This window comes from Schistocerca cancellata, chromosome 12, assembly GCF_023864275.1.
Source record: "Schistocerca cancellata isolate TAMUIC-IGC-003103 chromosome 12, iqSchCanc2.1, whole genome shotgun sequence".
NCBI classification, from domain to species: Eukaryota; Metazoa; Arthropoda; class Insecta; order Orthoptera; family Acrididae; genus Schistocerca; species Schistocerca cancellata.
Window position 1 is genome coordinate 63,320,387 of NC_064637.1, and position 21,704 is coordinate 63,342,090.

At 44.2% G+C, this 21,704-nt stretch overlaps 1 protein-coding gene across 1 annotated transcript in view; it reads left to right on the plus strand.

The window, feature by feature from the left end:
* The first annotated feature begins 254 nt into the window (after positions 1-254).
* Positions 255-21,704, plus strand: part of LOC126109608 (uncharacterized) — an 83,041-nt gene continuing 61,591 nt past the window's right edge. The window contains exon 1 of the mRNA XM_049914651.1: positions 255-391. Within this exon, the coding sequence (XP_049770608.1) occupies positions 308-391 (84 nt within the window). The 5' untranslated portion in view covers positions 255-307. The remainder of the gene's footprint in view (positions 392-21,704) is intronic.

Sequence of the window (21,704 nt, forward strand, 5' to 3'; positions counted from 1 at the left end):
TTCGGAACCTTCCACGAGCTTTACTCCTGGGACGTCTTGCATCAGCGCTGTGGGGTCGGGTGCTGGAGTGACGTCACAAGTGCGACGTGGAAGGCGGGCTACGCACATAATACACACACCCCGGCTCGCCGTTGCATCAGCCAGCCCGCACTCGCCCGGCCGCCGGCCAATGGCGCGCTGCCACGTCACGGGACGCGCTCGGGGGTGGCTGGGAGCGCGCGGCGGCGGCGGCAGTCTAGCCTCGACTGCGGCCGAGAGCAGACGTCGCGCCCGAGAGTGCAGCCAGGCGGCCAAACTACGCCGTACTATGAGCGACCGGCGCGTGGCTCTCGCCATGGCCCTGCTGCAGCTGCTGTTAGCCAGCGCGCCCCCGTCGGCGGACGCCTCGCTGGTCAGTACTCGCGCTGGCCCGTCTCCCTCACAAAGACAGCACGGCGTGAGGCTCGGCTCGCACTAATGCAGCGTAGCCGCTCTCTCGCTGGTGAAGTCGCGCCACCTGAACACGGGCGCCGTCACTTTCGGGCGGGGCACGCTGCCAGCGGCGTGTGTTTATTTCCGCGTGTGGGCAACCGGCACACACCGAGAACTGACCTTGAGAAACTGCGGCGGCTACCGCTTCGCCCCCTTGCCTCACGCTGTGTTGTCTGTGGGATGCGAGCCGTGCCGCTACGGTAATAATACGGTCCTTGTTTACTCATTACCACTCTACACGTGACTTGGTCCACAGCGTTCAGTTTCTGTTGTTATGTCATGTTAAGTTAACCGGGGACCTAGAAACGACGGAGAGGCTCCGTCCCCGCCGCAGCCGCAGTGGTTCACAACCCCACGACGACTACCGCAGTCCACTTCACCCCTCCCCCGCCCCACACCGAACCCAGGGTTATTGTGCGGTGCGGCCCCCGGTGGACCCCCCAGGGAACGTCTCACACCAGACTTGTGTAACCCCTATGTTTGCGTGGTAGAGTAATGGTGGTGTACGCGTAAATGGAGAACTTGTTTGCGCAGCAATCGCCGACATAGTGTAGCTGAGGCGAAATAAGGGGAACCAGCCCGCATTCGCCGAGGCAGATGGAAAGCCGCCCAAAAACCATCCACAGACTGACCGGCTCTCCGGACCTCGACACAAGTCCGCCGGGCGGATTCGTGCCGGGGACCAGGCGCTCCTTCCCAATCCAGAATGTCGTGCTTTAGACCCCACGGCCAACCGGGCGGGCAGTTTCTATTGTTAATCCACACGGGAACAATCCGACGTACCTTTTAAAATCAAATGGTTCAAATGGCTCTGAGCACTATGAGACTTAACTTCTGAGGTCATCAGTCCCCTAGAACTACTTAAACCTAACTAAACTAACCTAAGGACATCACACACATCCATGCCCGAGGCAGGATTCGAACCTGCGACCGTAGTGGTCGCGCGGTTCCAGACTGTAGCGCCTAGAACCGCTCGGCCACCCTGGCCGGCTACCTTTTAAACAAATGGCTCTTTGTCTCTCCTGGCAGACATTCAGCATTGCCTAAACGCACATCTAATCTGAAGTAGAAGCGAGATGACTCAGCAAAACGTCGAAAAAGTAGAGAGTTCTCTCGGAATTCGTTAAAAAGTGGACGGCTTTCCTCCAGACACCTGCTGATTTTCTTCCATCTAAAAATAAAACTATAAAACGGTTCTGTCTGTGAACTCTCTAATGTCTAAAGTTATTAGACGAATTTCCATGAGGGTTTCACAGGTTACTTGAGCGTAGGTTGGGCCAACATACAGGCTTTATTCTCTCTTTGTCTTTCCTTGCAGACATTCAACATTCCCTAAACCCGCATCTAATCTTAAGTAGAAGCGAGATGACTCAGCAAAGCGTCGAAACAGTTGAGAGAGTTCTGTCGGAATTCGTTAAAAAGTGGATGGCTTTCCTCCAGAAACCTGCTGATTTTCTTTCACCTAAAAATAAAACTATAAAACTGTCCTGTTTGTAAACTCTCTAATATCCAAAGTTATTAGACGAATTTCCATGAGGGTTTCACAGGTTTCTTGATCGTAGGTTGGGCCAACATACAGGCTTTATTTCATCAAAAGCAGATCGAGGGAGAAAATGTAATATAAAATGCTCAGCTTAGTAGCTGGCATGTTACCTCAATCAGGGCATGGTACACCAAAGAACTAGTAGATGGCACTGTCAGTTTCTCAACGCCAGTGACAGAAGTATTTTCGGAAGTTTATGTGCCGAAAATTAAGCGGCATAGTCATATATTTGCGATTACAAACTGACATTGAATTTATTTTGCTACTGTACAGAAATTTACTGAATTCGCTTCCTGTATTATAAGGTAGACGAAATTGCTTTGCTTGTTCGAAATGTTGCATATATATTTGACTTCCTGGTTAGGAAAAACGAATTTATTGAGAAAGTGGTGCTGTAAGTGTTTCGTTTTTACCCACTGTGGTATGGAATCCTAGGAATCTGTGGTATGCCATGGACCTTCTTTAACTTCCGTCGCGATGCACGTCCGCATAGCTAGTTTCCGAAATAATTATCTAAAGCGGACGACGAATATGATTGTTGTGTCTAGACAAGACAGCCTAGACACAATGAGAGGAAGCCGAAAGGCACGCGCTTAAACTCACGCAGGCTGGCGTGTAATCTGAAACAGGATACGTAATGAATGCTATAAAGAAAAGTACGTAGCTTCTGGAATACTTAACTTTAATCCACATTTGTAGAACATCGCTCTTGATGATACATTAATAGAATCTCAATATCTATACTGGTAACGGCGCCTTGCTAGGTCGTAGCAAATGTAGCTGAAGGCTATGCTAACTATCGTCTCGGCAAATGAGAGCGTAGTTGTCGGCTGTACAACTGGGCTGAGTGCTAGGATCTGTCTCTAGACCTGCCGTGTGGTGGCGCTCGGTCTGCAATTACTGACAGTGGCGACACGCGAGTCCGACGTATACAAATGGACCGCGGCCGATTTAAAAGCTACCACCTAGCAAGTGTGGTGTCTGGCGGTGACACCACAATGATAATGCATAAGTTACAACGAAAGGTTTAGAAAGTTTCACCATTTATTACCTACATTGTTGATATTTAGTACATACTTCTTTCAGAATCCGTTGTATGAAATAACACGTACGTTTCTTTCGTACGTAGTTATATCCCGTCGGAGGTTCGAGTCCTCTCTCGGACGTGGGTGTGTGTTTTGTCCTCAGCGTAAGGCAGTTTAAGTTACATTAAGTAGTTCGTAAACCTAGGGACCGATGACCTCAGCAGTTTGGTCCCATAGTCCTTACCACATGTTTCCACTACGACAGGGGCGCGTACAAAACAGTGGACATAACCGTTGCTTCGACCGGAACGTGCAGGAAGTAATGAAACAGGACGACATGACTGCATTTTACGCAGTATCGAGGCTGCCTCAAACCGAAATCAGATCAAAAGGCTAATACAGCGAGTACTAGATTAGAAACTGTTGTCTTAACTCTAGAGCCATACGTAACCATTGAAATCTCGGACGAGGAGTTCAGAACGTCCCTCCTATCATACTGTGCTGTTATCGTAATGACCGTTTCGCACACCTGCTGTCACCAATGCTTGCATAGCTTAAACTACTGTAGAGGAAAAGTCGTTTATACGAACCAGATACGCCGCGGCAGCATTCGGAAGTTCGAAGTCCAGAGCAAAAAGTAGAGGGACTTGTCGGAATAATACGGCCTTACTCGCCAAGAAATTAATTCCTAAAAGCAGTGAATGCGATTTTAGATAGCCTGCGTCTTCATATGCTGTCTTCTTGCATGTTTACATCCGTCGCTTGGAACAGTAAGTGTATTCGACAGGTGTGAGTATGTCACTAGCGTTTCCACCACGTGGGCGAGTGTTTATATGTGCGTATGTCAGCACAAGACGGAAAGTGTTCACGACCATAAGATTTCGCGGAACAGATTTTCTGAAGCTTTTTGATAACTCATTGTCACCTAACAAACAAGCAACTCATCTGTTTACCAAGTATACTACCTCCATACTGATGCGAATACCTCACCTATATTTAATAGTCTCTTGAGTTGTTCTATGGTTACCTCACCCGTCTTCCTCATCTCTCATGCCATAGACGTACAAATTGTTGATATTTCGTGTTAGTCTTTATTATGCCAGTTTGACAATGTTATTGCCTCGATGTGTATTTTCCTTTCTCTCCCCGTAATTTCGACTATTATGTGTAATGCCTCTCCTTACATACTGATTACGCAGATATTGCCTGCCTTGGGTTATTGCGTGTGCTCGGATTTCCCCCAGAGAAGTCAAGGTTTTTTACCTGTGGTAATCTCGGCGTCAACGTATTAGAGAAAGGTTTTGAGGGCAAGCATAATACGCATGTGATTTTGCGCGCCGGCCGTTGTGACCGAGCGGTTCTAGGCGCCTCAGGCTGGAACCGCGCAGCTGCTACGGTCGCAGGTTCGAACCCTGCCTCGGGCATGGATGTGTGTGATGTCCTTCGTTAAGTTTAAGTAGTTCTAAGTCTAGGGGACTGATGACCTCAGATGTTAAGTCCCATAGTGCTTAGAGCCATTTGAAACATTTGATTTCGCGCATTTCCTTTGTCATCTCAAAAAATTAGTGATATTTGTTTGTTGTCAACAGATATTTACTGTAGTCTCAAGTGAATATTGGTAAAGAATTTCTTTGTAAGGAGTAAAACGGCTATCTCGATTAAGACAGCCACGTGCCATTCTGCAGAGGTAATATAATTGTCCTAACGTGTCCGCAGCTCGTGGTCGTGCGGTAGCGTTCTCGCTTCCCACGCCCGGGTTCCCGGGTTCGATTCCCGGCGGGGTCAGGGATTTTCCCTGCCTCGTGATGACTGGGTGTTGTGTGCTGTCCTTAGGTTAGTTAGGTTTAAGTAGTTCTCAGTTCTATGGGACTGATGACCATAGATGTTAAGTCCCATAGTGATCAGAGCCATTTGAACCATTTTTTGTCCTAACGGCATCTCACTTCCCTGACCGCTGACAGAAGTCACCGAGTCTGTTACCATATTGGTTAGGACAGCTTCATGAAAGTTCGTAGAGTTTCTAACCACTTAGCGTACTCTTCGGTAGCTGTGTCGGAAACTAACAGATATGACCTATATCAATATCTTCTCCTCACGCTGTATATTTAAACCTCGATATGCAGTGCTGTCGCAGATACTTGATGACTGGCGTTACGACGTGGCTACCACGTCACCTTGTTCACTGAATATGAAGGGTTTATTTCAATAGTGGTACAAGTCCATTTTTGTTCATTCTGAGATACAGAGTCCTAAAGTTAAACGAGCGCTGAAAAATCTGCAGTTGAGATACCAGAAATATTCAAGCTTACGGCTTCTTGCTAGATATGAACCTTTCTTCCTGTTTGTTTGGATAATTAATTTCAGAATCGTTATAGACAGAAAAGTGGAGGTAATGGGCCTGTACCAATATTGAAATAAGCCCTTCATATATCACAAGATGCCAGACACCTGCGGTCAATATCAGTTAATACGTAAAACTTCGAACCTAAGGGAATGTATTCATCCAAATACCTGGCTGCTAGTTTAGCACTTTCACTGGCTGATATGACCACGCGACACACAGATTCAGTCACACCCACACTTAGAAAACAAAGACTACAATAAATCATTTGAGAGGGAAAATATGCTATCACGCGACACACAGACTCACGCGATACACAGACCCAATCACACCAACACTTAGAAAACAAAGACTACAATAAATCATATGAGAGATAAAATACGCTGCTGTAGTGATATTTACTGTCAATTAAGAGTAAGGTGTGAAAACTAGATTTATAGGAGAATTTCTCAAACACGTTTTCCGGATTGGTTACACAGAGAATAGGTGAACAGAATAGTTTTACTTACATGTGTTGGCAGATCAATGTAGCAAAAGTTGCGATCAATCGTAATAACGAAGTATTAGTGTGTGTCGCATATGACGATCTAAATCCTAACAGTAGTTAGATTAATCGTAATACTGACTAATACATAAACGCAGTGAGAGTTAGTGGCATCTCTAACTGCTCAACTTGAGCATCTGGCAACCACACGAAAATTGTCTCTTACTCTTCGCCACGAGACAGGCCGGCTGCTGTGACCGAGCTATTCTAGACGCTTCAGTCCGGAACCGCGCTGCAGTTACGGTCGCAGGTTCGAATCCTGCCTCGGGCATGGATGTGTGTGATGTCCTTAGGTTAGTTAGGTTTAAGTAGTTCTAAGTCTAGGAGGCTGATGACCTCAGATATTAAGTCCCATAGTGCTCCGAGCCATTTGAACCATTTTAAAATGGCGGTAACAATCTAAATACCGAGCGGGGTGGCGCAGTGGTTAGACACTGGACTCGCATTCGGGAGGACGATGGTTCAATTCCGCGTCCGGCCATCCTGATTTAGGTTTTCCGTGATTTCCCTAAATCACTCCAGGCAAATGCCGGGATGGTTCCTCTGAAAGGGCACGCCCGACTTCCTTCCCAATCCTTCCCTAATCCGATGAGACCGATGACCACGCTGTCTGGTCTCCTTCCCCAAACCAACCAACCAACAATCTAAATAATTATTAAAACAATGATCAAACTTGATGTAAAGCTTTATGGCTACCCCGTCACGTCTATTAACGGCAGAACACACAAAAGACATAAACTTTAACATTTTTGAGCTGGATATGTGACTGGATCCTACCGTGTCAGCAAGTGACACGCAGATCATGAATGCACTTTTTTATACTGCCAGCATCTTAATTACGTATTCAGATATGTAGCCGTCCGTTTATTATTACACTCAAAACGAAAGGGTGGAAGCTAAGCTCTCACCCTTCTAAACGCAGTATTGTGCGAAGTACGTGACGGTTCAGTGTACAGAATGACTTCAGTAAAAAATTTCCACTCGTCAGTAACACGAAACATCAAAGACCACAGCCTCTAGCTCGTCTATCACGAGGATTTGGCTAGTATTGTCCAAACTGTTCCTTATTTGCACACTCTTTTTTTGCCGGCCAGTGTGGCCGAGCGGTTCTAGGCGCTTCAGTCTGAACCGCCCGACCGCTCTGGTCGCAGGTTCGAATCCTGCCTCGGGCATGAATGTGTGAAATGTCCTTAGGTTAGTTAGGTTTAAGTAGTTGTAAGTTCTAGGGGACTGATGAACTAAGATATTAAGTCCCATAGTGCTCAGAGCCTTTGAACCACTCTTTTCTCAAACTAACAAACTGTTCTCAAGAATTTTCCACAGTCATAACTCACATATCTCCGTCCCTTCCTAGAACCACCCCTCGTCAGTTGTGTCCTTTTCATTCGTCAAACTTTTAGAGAGAAATCTTTTCTCTACTGGCCCTAGACTTCCAGATATGACAGGTACATTGCGAATAATATTACGACTGAAAACGATAACATCAATTTACATAACACGCTCTCGTTAATTGTTAGTAAACATGAATTGCAGCCGGCCGCTGTGGCCGAGCGGTTTTAGGCGCTTCAGTCCGCTGCTGCTACGGTCGCAGGTTCGAATCCTGCCTGGGGCATGGATGTATGTGGTGTCCTTAGGTTAGTTAGGTTTAAGTAGTTGTAAGTGTAGGGGACTGATGACCTTCGATGTTGAATCCCATAGTGCTTAGAGCCATGAATCGCAAGATAGCTGAAGGCAGTTAAATGAAAGAAAGAAAACGTACAGTTTTGTGTTGCTCCCTACGAGATATCGACCTAGTGAAACACCGTCACAAGAATACCAAAATGTCACAGTCACTGCGACGACACAAATTTAATTTATTAAATAAAAATAACGTCAACAGACATGGCCGGGGAAAATATTGAACTTGAGCATACGGATGGGAAGTTATGTCGGACGCATCTCTCTTCGTTGATGTTTATTTGGCAGCTACACTAGCAGAAAAAGTTGACTACTCGTTTTGTGTGTGCTTACGTGTTACGTTATAGTAGGGAGGTATTTATTTTAGTAGTAATGCACCGTGAGGTCACCCCTTTGAGCCAAAGGTGGTTTCCTGTGAAGAAGTTAGGGTTAATAATTGGCAACCAATGCTGTACAATCGCAATGAAGTCATGAGATGTTCAATTGACTTTATTGCGATTGTACGGCATTGGTTGCCAATTATTAACAAAAAAAATGATCGCAGGCCTCAGACGGGATTTTATGTCCTGTATATCAAGAAGTTAGGGAACTTAGATGCATGTTACTGCCGAGGCAGTTCACGATTGTTAGCTGATGATCACATTTCATTCATGAATAGACGCGCCCGTAAATATGGTTTAAAAATTATGATTCCATTAAAATTGACTGGATGGTATAGATTGAGAGGACGCATAATGCGACGTCAAGGTACAGTTACTTTGGTAATGCAGGGGAGTGTGGGATGGCACAATATCGTAGTCGGAGATGAAGACTTTAGCGGGGGAACCAGGCTGAAATGAACGCAGGCGGCAGCAGTTAGGCGCAAATCAAGCGGGCAACTAGACCACTCACTCTACACTTCCAGTGCCACGCCCGCGTTACGTTGCTTTCAGTGTTGGAAAGAGTGCCTTGTGCGTAATAGTTCTGGCACAACATCTCGGCGAGATCACGCAATGGTACTACGCCTGAAATGTCACGCGTCTGGCATTCTTTCCGACATTGAAAACAACGTAAAATTACGTGCAAGGTACTCATAAGCGCTGAGTTGTCAGACACCAGGTTTACGTAAGGCTCTCAAATCCGTTTCGTAAACAGATTTACCAACACCGCTTCTACGAACGTTCGTGTGAACACAGCGATATCGACAGGTGATGTCGAGGTCAAGGTTTGCCGCGAAGAAAGTTGCGACATTGGTGTGGGGCGGGTTAGGGAGAAGGAGGTCAAGACCTGCCAACGTCGCAAGCCGACCTATTTTCGGACCGCTCTGTCGTGCATATAGTAGTGGATTTCCTACTTTTGGTTCTTCTTCGTCTTTCTTCTTCTTCTTCTTTCGTTTCACTCTCTTTGGGGTACGCTGGATCAATCATTTCTTTGCGCGTTGTTCTTCTCTTAGGGCCCAGTATTTCATCATTCTTTCCACTCTTCTTTTCCTCTCTTCTTCCGAGATGCAGGTTTTGGACTTTTGTGTAGGTTTGCCTTGGAACCTTATGTTTTCATCTTTAGTAATTAATTTAGCTGTTCGATCAATAAGTGAATTTTCTGATATCGTTAATTCTACTAGGTCTTTCTCAATTTCTTTAAACCAGTTCGGTTTCGTTTTGCAATTACGGAAAAAGTCAAAGATTTGTTTAGTTAATCTGTTGGAATTCGTTCTGAGAAGATGACCATAAAAATTTACCCTCCTTTTTCGCAGAGTATCTGAAAGTTTTTCAGTTTTCTTGTAGAGAGTTTCATTTTTGATGTATATAATCTTATTATCTTGAAATTTTGGTCCTATGATTTTTCTTAAAATTTTTCTTTCCTTTAGCTCAAGTTTTTCCATTGGGCCTTTGAAATTCATGTTTAGTGTTTCTGCTGCATACAGTGCTTCTGGCTTAATCACTGTCTTATAATGTGTAATTTTGGACCCCCATGAAAGGGATTTTTTGTTGTATGCATTTTTTGTTAGTTGGAGGGCCAATTCAAGTTTATTTTTTCTGGATTCCATTGCTTTGCTTTCCCCAGCATTCCAACTAATCCATTCTCCAAGATATTTGACTTCTTTTACTATTTCAATCTTTTGTTCTTGAACTTTGAGGTATTTACATGAATGCTTGATGTTGATCAATATCTTAGTTTTTTCAAAGGAAATGTCTTAGTCTTTATTTATGCATTTTGGTTTGTTTTAGTGGCACGCTGCAAACGTTCCTTGACCACTTGTATATTATTATCCACTGAACGTTCTGAAAGCGAAAAATATGTAGGCTGTACGATAGCTGATCAGAGGATAATCCGACATTGTGTACAAAAAACAAAAGTTGATGAACCAATTATTGTCAAATAATGTTTTTGCAGGGAAACAGTTAACTCGACTCAAGAACAGAAATAGGGTTGTTTTTGACGTTAATCGCTACACAGAAGAAAAGCACAACCGATAAGGTGCACAGTCTGTAAATATTAACGGACTTGTTTGTGTATGTACTGGTATATGCAGCGTATTAAAAGAAGTATCCCGTATTTTGAGAGGTCGTAAAATGGACTGAAACAAGACAGGCATGTCCAGTAAACATTGATTTGAAAACGCTTATGTTAAGAGCGATGAGCATTCGTTCATCTTCGCAAATTTGAAACAGATTTCTTCTACTGACAAAGTCTTTACTATCACGAACCACCTAGAGGATGCAGTCCATCTACATCTACATGGATACTCCGCAAATCACATTTAAGTTCCTGGCAGAGGGTGCATCGAACCACCTTCACAATTCTCTATTATTCAAATTAATATAGCGCGCGGAAAGAATGAACACCTATATCTTTCCGTTCGAGCTCCTGATTGCCCTTATTTTATCGTGGTGATCGTTCCTCCCTCTGTAGGTCGGTATCAACGAAATATTTTCGCATCCGGAGGAGAAAGTTGGTGACTGGAATTTCGTGAGAAGATTCCGTCGCAACGAAAAACGCCTTTCTTTTAATTATGTCCAGCCCAAATCTTGTATCATTTCTGTGACACTCTCTCGCTTATTTCGCGATAATACAAAACGTGCTGCCTTCCTTTGAACTTTTTAGTTGTACTCCGTCAGTCCTATCTGGTAAGGATCCCACACCGCGCAGCAGTATTCTAAAAAAGGACGGAGTAGCGTAGTGTAGGCAGTCTCCTTAGTAGATCTGTTGCATTTTCTGTCATGCCAATAAAACGCAGTCTTTGGTTAGCCTTCCCCACAACATTTTCTATGTTTTCCTTCCAATTTAAGTTGTTCGTAATTGTAATATCTAGGTATTGAGCTGAATTTACGGGTTTAGATTAGACTGATTTATCGTGTAACCGAAGTTTAACGAGTTCCTTTTAGCACTCATGTGGATGACCTCAGAATTTTCGTTATTTAGGGTCAACTGCCACTTTTCGCACCATTCAGATACCTTTTCTAAATCGTTTTGCAGTTTGTTTTGATCTTCTGATGACTTTATTAGTCGATAAACGACTACGTCATCTGCCATCAACCTAAGACGGTTGCTCAGATTGTATCCCGAATCGTTTATATAGATAAGGAACAGCAAAGCGCCTATAACACTACCTTGGGGAACGCCAGAAATCACTTCCGCTGTATTCGATGACTTTCCGTCAGTTACTACTCTCTGACAGGAAATCACATATCCAGACACATAACTGAGACGTTATTCCACAAGCACGCAATTTCACTACGAGCTGCTTGTGTGCTACAGTGTCAAAATGCTTCCGGAAATCCAGAAATACGGAATCGATCTGAAATCCCTTGTCAATAGCACTCAACATTTCATGTGAATAAAGAACTAGTTGTGTTTCACAGGAACGATGTTTTCTAAATCCATGTTCACTGTGTGTCAATAGACAGTTTTCTTCGAGGTAATTTATAGTGTAACTCATAATGCAGTAAACAGCCTGCTCTTTATTATAGTTGAATACGGTATGCAAAAATATCTGTTGGTTTTGTTAACTGCAAGCCGTATCCACAGCACACTACTGGCCATTAAAATTGCTACACCACGAAGATGACGTGCTACAGACGTGAAATTTAACTAACAGGAAGAAGATGCTGTCATATGCAAATGATTAGCTTTTCAGAGCATTCACACAAGGTTGGCACCGGTGGCGACACCTACAACGTGCTGACATGAGGAAGATTCCAACCGATTTCACATACGCAAACAGCAGTTGATCGGCGTTGCCTGGTGAAACGTTGTTGTGATGCCTCGTGTAAGGAGGAGAAATGCCTACCATCATGTTCCCTACTTTGATAAAGGTCGGGCTGTAGCCTGCCGCGATTGCGGTTTATCGTATCCAGACATTGCTGCTTGCGTTGGTCGAGATCCAATGACTGTTAGCAGAATATGGAATCGGTGGGTTCAGCAGGGTAATACGGAACGCCGTGCTGGATCCCAACGGCCTCGTATCACTAGCAGTCGAGATGACAGGCATCTTATCCGCACGGCTGTAATGGATCGTGCAGCCACGTCTCGATCCCCGAGTCAACAGATGGGGACGTTTGCAAGACAACAACCATCTGCACGAACAGTTCGACAACGTTTGCAGCAGCACGGACTATCAGCTCGGAGACCATGGCTGCGGTTACCCTTGACGCTGCATCGCAGACAGGGGAGCTGCGATGGTGTACTCGACGACGAACCTGGGTGCACGAATGGCAAAACGTCATTTTTTTGGATGAATCCATGTTCTATTTACAGCATCATGATGGTCGCATCCGTGTTTGGCGACATCGCGGTGAACGAACATTGGAAGCGTGTATTCGTCATCGCCATACTGGCGTATCACCCGGCGTGGTGGTATGGGGTGCCATTGGTTACACGTCTCGGTCACCTCTTGTTCGCACTGACGGCACTTTGAACAGTGGACGTTACATTTCAGATGTGTTACGACCCGTAGCTCTACCCTTCATTCGATCCCTGCAGAGGTCTACATTTCAGCAGGATAATGCACGACCGCATGTTGCAGGTCCTGTACGGACCTTTCTGGATACCGAAAATGTTCGACTGCTGCCCTGGCCAGCACATTCTCCTGATCTCTCACCAATTGAAAACGCCTGGTCAATCGTGGCTGAGAAACTGGCTCGTCACAATACGCCAGTCACTACTCTTGATGAACTGTGGTATCGTGTTTAAGCTGCATGGGCAGCTGTACGTGTACACGCCATCCAAGCTCTGTTTGACTCACTGCCCTGCGTATCAAGGCCGTTATTACGGTCAGAGGTGGTTGTTCTGGGTACTGATTTCTCAGGATCTATGCACCCAAATTGCGTAGAAATGTAATCACATGTCAGTTCTAGTATAATATTTGTGTCCTATGAATAGCCGTTTATGATCTGCATTTCTTCTTGGTGTAGCAGTTTTAATGGCCAGTAGTGTATAACCTGACCCACGACACACACTGGAGTCAACCGTGCGCGGCCCCACTCTATCGCCTGTTGTGTGAGTGCAAAGCTTCAAAGGGGATTGCTAAAGTAGTAGTCGGTAGATCTAGATCGACGGTTCAGTCGATAATTGATCGATTTTGGCCAACAAATGCATTAAGAAACCAACCACGTACCGGACGGCCTCACACTTTGACTGATGCAGACATGAGATTTATCATGAGGGAAATGAAGAAGAAACCTAAAATTAGCGCTACTGTTGGCTGGGGAGTTTAGCGGAAAGCTGGTATGTGCCAACACAATCAGAAATACCTTCAAAACGTATGGACATCACGGCCGGGTGTAGCGCGCAAGACATTTTGGGTCAGTGAACAGAATCGAAAGAAAAATCTTCATTTTGCGATGGATTCAAAAAGGAAGACTTCTGGAATAGACTAATAGTTTCTAATGAGAGTAAATAAAAAGTATTCGGATCGGATTGCAGGGGAATGGTGTGGCGTAAGAAAAATGCGGAGAAGTAAACACAGTGGTGGCTTCCTCATGTCTGTATGAGTGCTGCAGGTGTTGGAAAATTACATTTCATAGAAGGTACAATGCATCACCATATGTATATCAACATTTTAAAGGACAATCTGAATCTTAGCGCCGAAAAATTAGGCCTGCAAGGAAATTACATTTTTCAACATGATAGCGACCCAAAGCATACGGCTCTTAGTACAAATGTGCGGCTCCTGTACAATACCCCAAAACAACGTAACACTCCTCAGAGCCTAGACATTAATCCTATTGGACACCTTAGGAAAGTACTGGAAGATAGCATCAGGAGACACATTTCTAATTAGAGAGACCTAAAAGAAGCACTTCAAAACGAATGGGACAAAATTCCGGCCTATATGACGCCAAAAGTGGTCAAGTCGATGCCCAGACGACTATAAGCAGTAATAGCTACAAAGTTAATTGCAATCATATTTTCAGAATGTAAATTTAAAAAAAAAATGAGTGGACGTATACTTTTTGAAGTAATCCTTGAATAAATTCCAAATTTTGTCAAATTTGTTATCGCTATCAATGTAATTATTTCCTTGTCCATCAATAAAAATGACTTACCGAGGTTCGTAGTATATGACTCGATGTTCACATTTTACACTACTGGCCATTAAAATTGCTACACCAAGAAAAAATGCAGATGATAAACGGCTATTCATTGGACAAATATATTATACTAGAATTGACATGTGATTACATTTTCACGCAATTTGGGTGCATAGATCCTGAGAAATCAGTACCCAGAGCAAACACCACTGGCCGTAATAATGGCGTTGATTCACGTGGGCATTGAGTCAAACATAGCTTGGATGGCGTGTACAGGTACAGCTGCCCATGCAGCTTCAACACGATACCATAGTTCATCAAGAGTAGTGACTGGCGTATTGTGACGAGCCAGTTGCTCGGCCACCGTTGACCAGACGTTTTCAATTGGTGAGAGATCTGGAGAATGTGCTGGCCAGGGCAGCAGTCGAACATTTTCTGTATCCAGAAAGGCCCGTACAGGACCTGCAACATGCGATAGTGCATTATCCTGTTGAAATGTAGGGTTTCACAGAGATCGAATGAAGGGTAGAGCCACAGGTCGTAACACATCTGAAATGTAACGTCCACTGTTCAACGCGCCGTCAATGCAAACAGGAGGTGACCGAGACGTGTAACCAATGGCACCCCATACCATCACGCCGGGTGATAAGCCAGTATGGCGATGACGAATACACGCTTCCAATGTGCGTTCACCGCGATGTTGCCAAACACGGATGCGACCATCATGAATCTGTAAACGGAACATGGATTCATCCGAAAAAAGTGACGTTTTGCCATTCATGCACCGAGGTTCGTCGTCGAGTACACCATCGCGGGCGCTCCTGTCCGTGAGGCAGTGTCAAGGCCAAGGGTAACCGCAGCCACAGTCTCCGAGCTGAGAGTCCGTGCTGCTGCAAACGTCGTCGAACTGTTCGTGCAGATGGTTGTTGTCTTGCAAACGTCCCCATCTGTTGACTCAGGAATCGAGACGTGGCTGCACGATCCGTTACAGCCATGCGGATAAGATGCCTGTCATCTCGACTGCTAGTGATACGAGGCCGTTGGGTTCGAACACAGCGTTCCGTATTACCCTCCTGAACCCACCGATTCCATATTCTGCTAACAGTCATTGGATCTCGACCAACGCGAACAGCAATGTCGCGATACGATAAACCGCAATCGCGATAGGCTACAATCCGATCTTTATCGAACTCGGAAACGTGATGGTACTCATAAAACTATCGAAAGTGACATATCCAAAGATTTAGATAATAATAGTTACCATTTAATGAAAAAATTACACTGAGCTGACAAAAGACATGGTGTTGTGCGTTGGCAAGAGAGCCAACCCGATATACTAGAGGAAGCCGAAAGGCACGCGTTTTAGCTCACGCAGGCTGGCGTGAGGTCTGGAACAGGACAAGGAAATTAGACTGTAGAAAAAACTGACGTAGCTGGTGGAATATTTAACTTTAATCCGTAAATGGTGAACGTCGCTCTTGACGGTACATGTTTTACAGCATCAATAGTAACTTTCTGAAAGTATTTGTATGGAGTGTAGCCATGTATGGAAGTGAAACATGGACGGTAAATAGTTTGGACAAGAAGACAATAGAAGCTTTCGAAATGTGGTGCTACAGAAGAATGCTGAAGATTAAATGGGTAGATCACATAACTAATGAGGAGATATTGCATAGGATTGGGGAGAAGAGAAGTTTGTGGCACAACTTGACCAGAAGAAGGGATCGGTTGGTCGGACATATTCTGAGGCATCAAGGGATCACCAATTTAGTATTGGAGGACAGAGTGGAGGGTAAAAATCGTAGAGGGAGACCAAGAGATTCAGAAGGATGTAGATTGCAGTAGGTATTGGGAGATGAAGAAGCTTGCACAGGATAGAGTAGCATGGAGAGCTGCATCAAACCAGTCTCTGGACTGAAGACCACAACAACAACAGTTAAATTTCATACACAACAACATGTAATGAACTTTACACCAAACGCAAAATCATAGCGACCTCTATTTTTCATTACAGACTTCTCCGAATTTCGTGCAGTGTCTTACTTTCACGTAAATATCACAGTACGTATGACCATTAACGAAATGATGGACACATCATCATGAACCTAACATATAAATCTATAAGTGAAGCAAAACTGAATTTTCTTTACCGAATAGCTTCTGTAAAATCGTTTTAAAAATATTGTAGGAAGTGCACCTCGATTCTGTCGTCGGTGACAGGCCGAAAGATGAAAAACACATACCGGCCTCCCCCTCCGGACAAACGAATGAACTCGCCCAGCGCTTTCGGCGAAAACCGGTCTCTGCTCATCCGCGAGCTACACTCACCGGTGTTATGACGTATATCCTGTGTTGCTTGACATGGAACTGTGTGGATCGATAACTTAGTGGGCGTCAGGCGGCCAAACCAATACTGGTACATACGACAATACGGCCTGTCGTATGTACCGCGCGGTTCTCATTAAAATGCATCTACTTGCGGAGGTCCGGTGTGGACTGTAATTATCGTACGGCAGCGAAACTTGGTATATATGATGATGATGACGAAGTTCCATACTCGACAGAGCGTAGGGGAACGATGCGGGAGCTCGTGGTCGTGCGGTAGCATTCTCGCTTCCCGCGCCCGGGTTCCCGGGTTCGATTCCCGGCGGGGTCAGGGATTTTCTCTACCTCGTGATGACCGGGTGTTGTGTGATGTCCTTAGGTTAGTTAGGTTTAAGTAGTTCTAAGTTGTAGGGGACTGATGACCATAGATGTTAAGTCCCATAGTGCTCGCAGCCATTTGAACGATGCGGGAGACCTGTACTAGGCAAGGTCCTAGTTGAGGTGGTTCGTCATTGCCGTCCTTCGACCGTAATGGGGGTGAATGATGATGATGATGATGATGATGACACAACAATACTGTCATCTCGAGTCAGCTGACCGAAGTGGCCGTGCGGTTCTAGGCGCTGCAGTCTGGGACCGCGAGACCGCTACGGTCGCAGGTTCGAATCCTGCCTCGAGCATGGATGTGTGTGATGTCCTTAGGTTAGTTAGGTTTAACTAGTTCTAAGCTCTAGGGGACTAATGACCTCAGAAGTTGAGTCCCATAGTGCTCAGAGCCATTTGAACCATTTTTGAACCATCTCGAGTCAGGTGAAAATCCCTGACCCTGCTGGGAATCGAACCCGGGAACCCGTGCTCGGGATGCGAGAACGCTACCGCGAGACCACGACCTGCGGACTTGATATACAGGGTGGTCCATTGATAGTGACCGGGCCAAACATCTCACGAAATAAGCATCAAACGAAAAAACTACAAAACTCGTCTAGCTTGAAGGGGGAAACCAGATGGCGCTATGGTTGGCCCACTAGATGGCGCTGCTATAGGTCAAACGGATATCGACTGTGGTTTTTGAAACAAAAACCCCCATTTTTTCAAAAGTTGTGAAATCTTATGGGACTTAACTGATAAGGTCATCAGTCCCTAAGCTTACACACTACTTCGATTATCCTAAGGACAAACACACACACACAACCCTGCCCGAGGCTAGACTCGAACCTCCGCCGGAACCAGCCGCACAGTCCATGACTGCAGGGCCTAAGACCGCTCGGCTAATCCCGCGCTGCCCCCATTTTTTATTACATATTCGCGTAGTACGTAAAGAAATATGAATGTTTTAGTTGGACCACTTTTTTCGCTTTGTGATAGATGGCGCTGTAATACAAACGTATAAGTACGTGCCGTCACGGAACATTCCGCCAGTGCGGACGTATTTGCTTCGTGATACATTACCCGTGTTAAAATGGACCGTTTACCAATTACGGAAAAGGTCGATATCGTGTTGATGTATGGCTATTGTAATCAAAATGCCCAACGGGCGTGTGCTACGTATGCTGCTCGGTATCCTGGACGACATCATCCAAGTGTCCGGACCGTTCGCCTTATAATTACGTTATTTAAGGAAACAGGAAGCGTTCAGCCACGTGTGAAACGTCAACCACGACCTGCAACAAATAATGATGCCCAAGTAGGTGTTTAGGTGCTGTCGCACATCAGTAGCAGACAAATTGCGCGCGAATCGGGAAACTCAAAAACGTCGGTGTTGAGAATGCTACATCAACATCGATTGCACCCGTACCATGTTTCTATGCACCAGGAATTGCATGGCGACGACTTTGAACGTCGTGTACAGTTCTGCCACTGGGCACAAGAGAAATTACGGGAGGATGACAGATTTTTTGCACGCGTTCTATTTAGCGATGAAGTGTCATTCACGCAGAGCGGTAACGTAAACCGGTATAATATGCACTATTGGGCAACGGAAAGTCTACGTTCGCGTCATTTTCCCCCGTACCCACTCTTCGACAGTTTTGGGTCGAATATATAAGAAACTATCAGCCTCGATTGCGGTAATGAAACCAACCTTTACCTAGGTTTCACCCAAAGTAATTGAGCCTTCTCCAGAAGATAAACCTGATTCTATAATATGTCTACGAAGACATGGTCTTGAAATAAAACTAAAACAGCCTAGGTAAAGGTTGGTTTCATTACCGCACTCGAGGCTGATAGTTATTATCACGGTTGCTGACTGGGCTGCAGTGTTGAAAGTACTTAAAAGTTTTGGGTCGATTCCTTTCCAGTATGCTCAGAGTCTAACTCTTAATTTCCATAGAGCAGTGAATTCCACACAAATGATCTTGCAAACGATTTTCTGGCATCTGCATTCATATGGATGTTTTTCTTAGTCATACATACCTTCTTCGCCAGTTCAGTACTTCTCTTCACTTGCATTAAGCACCTGCAAAACTGTTTCACTTGACCAATTCTCACGTCATCAATTTTTATAATGGTTTTAATTGCTCCCAATCTTTTCCGCACTACTACTACTTTAGTTTTCCTCTTGTTCAGTTTTAATCTGCACAATCTGAATGTGTTTGATCGGACGAGCAGCATTCTATCCATTTCTTTTTCGGAGTTCGCTGCTGTCTACATCTACATACATACTCCGCTAGCCACCAAGCGGTGTGCGGCTGAGGGCACAATTCGTGCCGCCGGCCGAAGTGTCCGAGCGGTTCTAGGCGCTTCAGTCTCGAACCGCGCGAACGAGCGGGCGCAGGTTCGAATCCTACCTTGGGTATGGAAGTGTGTGATGTCCTTAGGTTAGTTAGTTCTAAGTAGTTCTAAGTTCTAGGGGACTGATGACCATAGATGTTTAAGTCCCATAGTTCTCAGAGCCATTTTAGTTCTGGAAGTGTCACTTGCTAAATTGATAACAAGCCTATCAACAACAGAATCCATGAAGCCAAGAAGCACCATTTTCTCTTCTTCTTTGATGACGAGTCGTTCGCCAGTGACGCGTGAAAAAGCTTCGTGCGCCATTTCCAGTATGTTTGGCAGCTTGGCTCCAAATTAGTTCTGTTGGGTTCATATTGTAATGGTACAGTAGCAAATATAAAAATGATGTGCTCGATGCTGTGAAAATGATTGTTTTTCATGTTTCTACAATACTTAGGTACCTATGTGGTATAAAACGATGTACGTAGTCCAAATAAAGAGGATTTGGTTTTTCATTTTTGCCTTAAAAATTAAATTCTTAGTTTAAACAGCTTTTATGAACATCTTTCATAAAACATCGATAATTAAGAATTTGTATTTGAAATGGAAACTAAAATTTCGCGTCCAATGTGTAATTATTCATAAAAAATGACGAGTTTTATAATTTCGAGATGTAGGTATTTCAAATTGAACGAGGAAATAAAAAATGAACGTTGAGAAATTTGTAACAGCGCACGAAGTAACACACATATATCACACTCCATTATGCTACCAACTGCGCTACACGTTCAGTATTATATGGTCTTCCATACTGAAGTATATACAACCCTGGTAAAACCAAAGCTAAACATCTCCTATTTTTCGGCACTTTTTTAACCGGGTTCCACGCGCGTGTTTCACTAAGGAACAGAAAGCAGCCTCAGCCATTTTCATTCTGCGCATGTACTGCGCGACAATCAGAGCACAACGCTGCAGAGGCTATGACTGTACACGATCTTTGAAATAAAAACTCCGTAGCTAAAGAGTGATTAAGAAAAACATTGATCGCTGTTAATACGTTTGAATATATTAAAGTTTCATTTAACGTAACTTAGTAATAAGATATCTAATACATAAGTAGGACCTATTTCCAAGAGCGTAACAGCCGGCCGGAGTGACCGAGCGGTTCTAGGCGCTAGTGTGGAACCGCGCGACCGCTACGGTCGCGGGTTCGAATATACTTCGGGCATGGATGTGTGTGATGTCCTTAGGTTAGTTAGGTTTAAGTAGTTCTAAGTTCTAGGGGACTGATGACCTCAGAAGTTAAGTCCCATAGTGCTCAGAGCCATTTGAACCAAGAGCGTAACAATACCGTGTGCTACGGATTCTAACCAAGCATCGCGTTTGTGTTTTTTTGTTTACATCAAGTTTATTCTTATGATGAACGTATTATAGTTGAGGGAAGTTTCGTCTCGAGTTTTTAGTTTATAGCCAGGGAGCAAAAACAAGGCAGAATCGTGTGACTTGCGCTTGCGCATTTGCCGTGTCGTCTGCTGTGTTTCTTTCTTTCTCTGCTGTTTCTTTCGACAATGTCAACTCAGAGTCGTCGACATAGCAAACAATTCAGTTTTTGTTAGAAACTGAAATGAGGAAACCTCTGTAGGATCCTTCTGTCTCTGCAAATAAAGACAAATATAAAAGGAAAGATTTGTTGAAAGAAGTTTCGGATAAAATTGGTGTAGCGTTTGTGGGAAATGGACAAATATGAAAACACAGTACAATCAGTGAGTATTGTAAAATGGGCAAAACTAAATGTGGATCTGTTCCGAAATGGATATTTTACGAGAATATGGAGTATTTGGAAGGCGTGAACAAGCCAGGGAGAAAAATATTAACAGTCGCAAGTAAAATGTCATTCACTAACATAACTGAAGCTGTAGGACTTTTGATCGGAATTTTGTAATTACAGCTGTGTTTTCACCGGAAATTTATTTATTTCTCTTGTCGTATCATTTTGTCAAAATCTGATAAAAAGTAGTTTGCAAATTAATGGCTTACATTGTTAATAACAAAAGCTATAAGGGTTTTGTTCGGAAGTTTTTAATTACATTTGTCTTTTCTCTGGATATTTATTTATACTCCTCTTGCCATTTTACTTTACCAACATCCGATACAAAGTAGATTGCAAATTCATACTTTGTATTCTTTGCCGTTCTTCCTGCATTTGCCTCCCTTTCACTGACGACATTTATTTTGCGGAAACATCCTCCAACTGCTATCCGAAACCCTGCCCGTTTCTGGATCTTCCACATCAAAAATACCATATGGTGATTAAACTGTGGCGCTTTCTATATTTCTTCTAAGAAAACTGTACAAAGACAATGCTGGATAAGTCACTAATGTTGATTTTTCAGGACTTACGTGCCGAGTTGTTCTTAAGACTCCTAAAAACAGCTTACAAATTTCCAAAAAAATTATCTACAATCCTTCGAACGCGAGATATTCGATATTTAAACATTCTTTCCTGGCTGCCTTTCTCTTACCATCCTGCGTACGGTTTCATCATGTCCTATGA